At 38.4% G+C, this 5660-nt stretch overlaps 1 protein-coding gene across 1 annotated transcript in view; it reads right to left on the minus strand.

Moving 5' to 3' along the window:
* The window catches only part of LOC106878217 (NBAS subunit of NRZ tethering complex), a 132994-nt gene that overhangs the window by 56458 nt on the left and 70876 nt on the right, over positions 1-5660 (minus strand). The window contains exons 32-34 of the mRNA XM_014927365.2: positions 4898-4956; positions 3426-3528; positions 1845-2062 (exon numbers count right to left, since the gene is read on the minus strand). Of these exons, the coding sequence (XP_014782851.1) occupies positions 1845-2062; positions 3426-3528; positions 4898-4956 (380 nt within the window). The remainder of the gene's footprint in view (positions 1-1844; positions 2063-3425; positions 3529-4897; positions 4957-5660) is intronic.

Below are 5660 nucleotides of genomic sequence, written 5' to 3' on the forward strand. Positions count from 1 at the left end.
GATGGCACCTGTACCCAGCGTCGCCTTTCTGGCACTTGTGCCCGCGGCATGTGTAAGGACTTTCGAGCGAGATCGTTGCCAGTGTCCCTGGACTGGCTCTTGTGCGGGTGGCACATAAAATACACCATTTTGAGCGTGGCCGTTGCCAGTACCGCCCGACTGTGTGTGTGTGTGTGTGTGTGTGTGTGTGTGTGCGTGTTGCATGTGTTCTCCAAACGTATAAGAGACATGTATAACACACACACACACACACATATGTGCTGCTTCCCAACCACATCATTTCAGATTCAGTTCCTCTGTGTGGATCTTTGGGCAAGTGTCTTCTGTTATAGCTCCGGGCCAATCAAAGCTTTGTAAGTAGATTGACAACTGGTATTGGTTTATGTCCCTGTGACTTAGCAATTTGACAAGAAAGATTGATAGAATAAGCACCAGACTTTAAAAAATAAGTACTGCAGTTGAGTGTGCCAGCATGAGCGTAGTCTGAGTAAAAGATAAAAGCTAACCACATACACTGGACAGTAAGAACCTAATTAAACAGCATTAATTACTCATTATTATCTATAATATAAATTGGACATGGGCAATCTTGTATTCTTTCTTGTCTTGAGGTTCACAGCTAAACGGCTGGGTGGATTCACATGAAAAATGGCACATATGTGGAGACGGGTGCATAGATTGGAATGCGGTTTGTAGTTTTTTCCTAGCCCCCATAGTTACCGAGAAAATCAATTAAAACTTTCCGCCTTTTAAACAACCAGTTACTCACACAGCCCGCATATACCATTTTGCTAGCAACAAGGGGAGTACAGGATGAGTCAGTCAAAGCCATACATACATACATAACTTCTTTCTCTCCTTTTCTATCATCACTCACACATTCACTCACTATAAAAAGTGAATAAAATTTCAGCTAACTCTCCCTCAGCCATGCATAGATACATACATCTATGTATACATACATATATACATACATACATACATAACCTGCGTGCATGCGTGTAGGGGGGTCACTGAAGCCATTCATACATATATACATAACCTTTCTCTCTCTCCTGCTTTTTCTCTGTCAATCACTCACACATTCACTCACTACAAAAATTGAATAAAAAATTCCAGTTATCTCTCTCTTTCTCGCTTTCTTTCTCTCTCACATACACACACACCAGCAACATTACTCTCTCTGTCTCTTCACACACACTAACAAAAGCAATTCACATACACACTACACATTCTGCCTCGCACACCCCATCAAACACACACACACACACGCGCACACACACCAATTCTTCCGCTTCACACCAACTTCAAAAGAACTTTCAAAAAAACTCATACAATCACGCTCTCTCTGTCTCTTTCGCTTTCACGCAGACTTCAAATGATCCCCTTTCCCCCCAACCCCATATCAAAAAAAATTTTAATTTTTTAAGGAAACCGACGATCATCTTCAAAACTGTAAATAAACACACGTGGTTTATAAGTGGTTTGTAAGTGACAGTCGTGTGTTCCCATATCAAAAGATCGCTCAATGTTTTAATGATTAGACAGAGGTCCAAAAGAATACCTCTCACAAACAGACTACGTACAAATTCGTTCTTCACAACTCCTGAAGCTGTTTTCTGACAAGGGGGTGAGTCAGGAAATTTTCATACAGTTGGAGGCTCCAATCGAAACAGGGGACCCGGTAATGATAAGGTTGCGAAACACTGTTATAGATTATGCCCAATTGAAAACAATCACAGTCACATCATCCAAACAGATCGGGTGAAACTGGGCTTAGCTGCTAGTATAAAATAAATTGTATTTTTGCATAATCTTAACAGAAAAAATATGTCCGTACTTACTGAGCCATTTCCATTGAAAAATGCGATAAGTCTAAAGCCGAATTGAAGTATTCCTGAGATGCTGACAGGACTAACTTTACAGTTCTCTTAAATGGTACCTTTATAAAGCCATCACTCTGTTGTGATGATCTGGAATCACCATGTTTTCTTGCAATGTAGTTTTTAGCCAAACTGATGGTGTCCAAATTGCTGGAGCATAATAGACTTGCAACAAAGATCTGCCAAGAGAGATATAGTGCATCATAAAACATTCTCATAAACATTATAATAAATGGTGTACACAACATAAATCTATACAATATATGTAGTATTACCAAATGACACTGTGCATTTATATACTCCGAACGCTCATTCAATTCATTATATAAAATTTTTTCACAAAAAAATGAAATAAACCAAAACTTCTTTTTTTAATAGTTTTATTTCCACCTACACATACCTGCCGCTTACTGCATTCCTTCCTATATTTGCCACTTACTATATTTGCACTTATGTACCTCTAATCTCTCTCTCTACCTCTCCCCCATACTCCTTCTTTGCATACCACTACCTACACATCATCTCCCTATTTCTCATCTCTCTACAGATGTATTACTCTGCTGTTCTCCACCCTTTCTGTACCATTACTTACCACTTCCTCCCTCTTGAGCTACTTCTATTTCATATCACTTTACCCCTAAACTTATATCACATATTAAGGTCATCTCTACAGATTTTCTATAGAAATTATAGCCAGCACTGATTTTGTTACATTTTGTATCCGAGACACCAGATATAAACAAACAACAGGACAGAAGATGAAACAAATGCGTAACAGGTGTATAGGCAATATTTCAGGAGTTTTTGCTTCTTCATCAGCATCATCTTGTCTCTTTCCAGCTACTCCTACCCATCTTTTTAGAATGTGACGTAGTCATGTATCTTCTCTACAGCAAGGCATGGTCTTGTCCCTCTATCATACTTTAACATCTAAACACTGGAGATAAAACCACCTTCATCTCTACTACACCCACACTCAGTTGTGGGGATGTTTTTGTCTGATGAGTTACCTGGTAACCTCACCTGTGCTGGTACCATGACAAAAAAAAAAAGGACCCACTACTACATTCAAAACATTGGCATTAAGAAGGGCATCCAGCTGTAGAAAATCCTGCTGAAGTAGATTTGTCAGATCCTGTTGAACCATCCTACCTATGTCAGCATGGAAGGCAGACTTATATGGTGGTGGTGGCAGTGGTAGACACAGATGAGGAAGAGGATCAGTATTTCAAATTCCATGTCACTGATATTTTGATAATACAACAGCTATTCTTCCCATATAGGCAAATATATTTTCATCTCATTGCTCAATGAAAAAGAACATACCCAATTTCCTATTAAAGTACAGTAACTTACACCTATTTTGTCACTGATATGTCCTCTATATATTTTTTTTATTCCAAAGTACTAACAGTAGGACAAATATAACCACATTCTCTCTTCAAAGTCTTTGGTTTGTTTTGCTTTTTTTTTTTATTCTATCTTAAAACCAAAATTTATAATAATGACAAATTGATAAAAAAAAAAGTAAAGAAAATCTACCTCCAATGTTTCAGCAACGCTGATCTGGTTGAAAAGCTTCTCTTGTAAGTGCATGACGTTGGCATGTAAAGAAATCCAGCCCTTTTCATTTAAACTTGGAGTCCTAGAAAATGAACACATTAATCAGTCCTAATTGATTGTAAAGAAAAAGAAAAAAATTACAAAACTTTTAATCTGCCATTATATTTTTTACAAAATGTGACTCATTATTTTATCACAAACAGCCACAGATTTACAGATTGAACAGCTTCCCCATAGAATTTTCCTCCTGGTTCAATGATTGCTATATAAACGCAAAAGCCGTTTCAAAAGGGAAAGGCTTTTGAAAAGAGTTACCTATCTTCAAAAGTAAGCACAATAAGAGGGCTTCTCCATGATTACTTGATCTGCTAGAAACGGCAGCCAAATATCCCTAATATTACACTATACACGTCTCGAGGTGTATTTAGCCTAGATACACTATGTATCTACATGGTCCCAAATGGAAGGCCTTTGATCAAATTTTGAATAAATTTTCTCAATAGACATAGGCGCAGGTGTGGCTGTGCAGTAAGAAGTTTGTTTCCCAACCACATGGCTCCAGATTCAGTTTCATTGTGTGGCACCTGGGGTAAGTGTCTTCTACTATAGCTTCATGCCAACCAAAGCCTTATTAGTGGATTTGGTAGATGGAAACTGAAAGAAGCTCATCATATATATGTGTGTGAGTGTGTGTGTTTGTCCCTCACCACTGCTTGACAACTGCTGTTGGTGTGTTTACATCCCCATAACTTAATGGTTTGCACTTAAGAACTAGGGGCCAATTAATTCAACCAAAATTCTCCAAGACGGTGCCCCCAGCATGGCTGCAGTCTAATGAATGAAACAAGATAAAAAATTCATCATCTTAATTGTGTCCAGTATATTACACAGGTACAGCTGTGTGGTTAAGAAATTTATTTTGCAACCCATGGGCACAGGTATGATTGTATGATAAGAAGTTTGCTTCCCACCACATGGTTATGGGTTCAAGTCCCACAGTGTGGAACCTTGGGCAGCCCTAGGCCAAACAAAGCCAAAGAGTGGATTTGGTGGACAGAAACTGAAAAAAGCCTGTTATATCATCATCATTTACCATCCCTCTTCCATGCTGGCATGGGTTGGATGGTTTGACTGGAACTGGTAAGGCCAGGGACTACACCAGGCACCATTGTCTGTTCTTGTATAGCTAGATGCCTTTCCTAGCACCAACCACTCCATAGTGTAGTGTAGTGTAGTATAGTGTACTGCCTACCTGCCTGCCTGCCTGTCCACCCACTGGGTCTAACCACTAGAAAGTGGTCTAACACACTGCCTCACACCCAGCCACTCTACTTAAAGTTTTCATTTATATAACTATAAGAGATATATTTAAATGATCAGCTTATTTAGTTAATTAATGAAACTCTGAAACAGATAGCTTCAATATTTAAGTAATAGACAGTAAAACTTACCTTCTTCCAGCTGCTCGTGTGAGCTTTACTAGCATATTTCTGGCTGCTGTTTCTGATTCCTACAAATAGAAAGTATGACAACCAATTTTTCTTCCAGTTAGCATTTATTCCATGTCCCTCATTCTACCAGGCATCTATAAAGTCATAAATCCACATCTCCATTAAATGTTTTACTACCATATAATGGCACAATCATGAGGTAGTGAATTGGATTTCCAGACCATTCCGTGTTGTGTTCTTGAACAAGACACTTTATTTCACGTTGCTCCAGTTTACTGAGCTATAGATATGAGTTACAACGTCACTGGTACCAAGCTGTATCAGCCTTTGCCTTTCCCTTGGATAACATCGGTGGCATGGAGAGGGAAGACTGGTATGCATGGGCAACTTTTGGTCTTCCATAAACAATCTTGCCCGGACTTGTGCCTTGGAGAGTAACATTCTAGGAGTAATCCCATGGTCATTCATGACTGAAGGCGGGCTTTACCTTTACCTAATTATTTCATAACACTTACCTTCATTATTACGTTCTGACTCTCTTCACCATATTGCACTGTCTTAACACTATCCCAATCTCTTACAAGAAACCACAAGTATAGTTTGAGCAGATTTTCAATACAAAGTCTGCTTTGCATTGTAGTTCTAAGTCAATTGTGCAACCACATACCAGATGTACATATACAAAAATATACATATCAAAGCAAAAACATATAAGAATATGCATATATATTAACATATATATATATATATATATATATATATA

Source organism: Octopus bimaculoides, chromosome 15 (assembly GCF_001194135.2).
Source record: "Octopus bimaculoides isolate UCB-OBI-ISO-001 chromosome 15, ASM119413v2, whole genome shotgun sequence".
NCBI classification, from domain to species: Eukaryota; Metazoa; Mollusca; class Cephalopoda; order Octopoda; family Octopodidae; genus Octopus; species Octopus bimaculoides.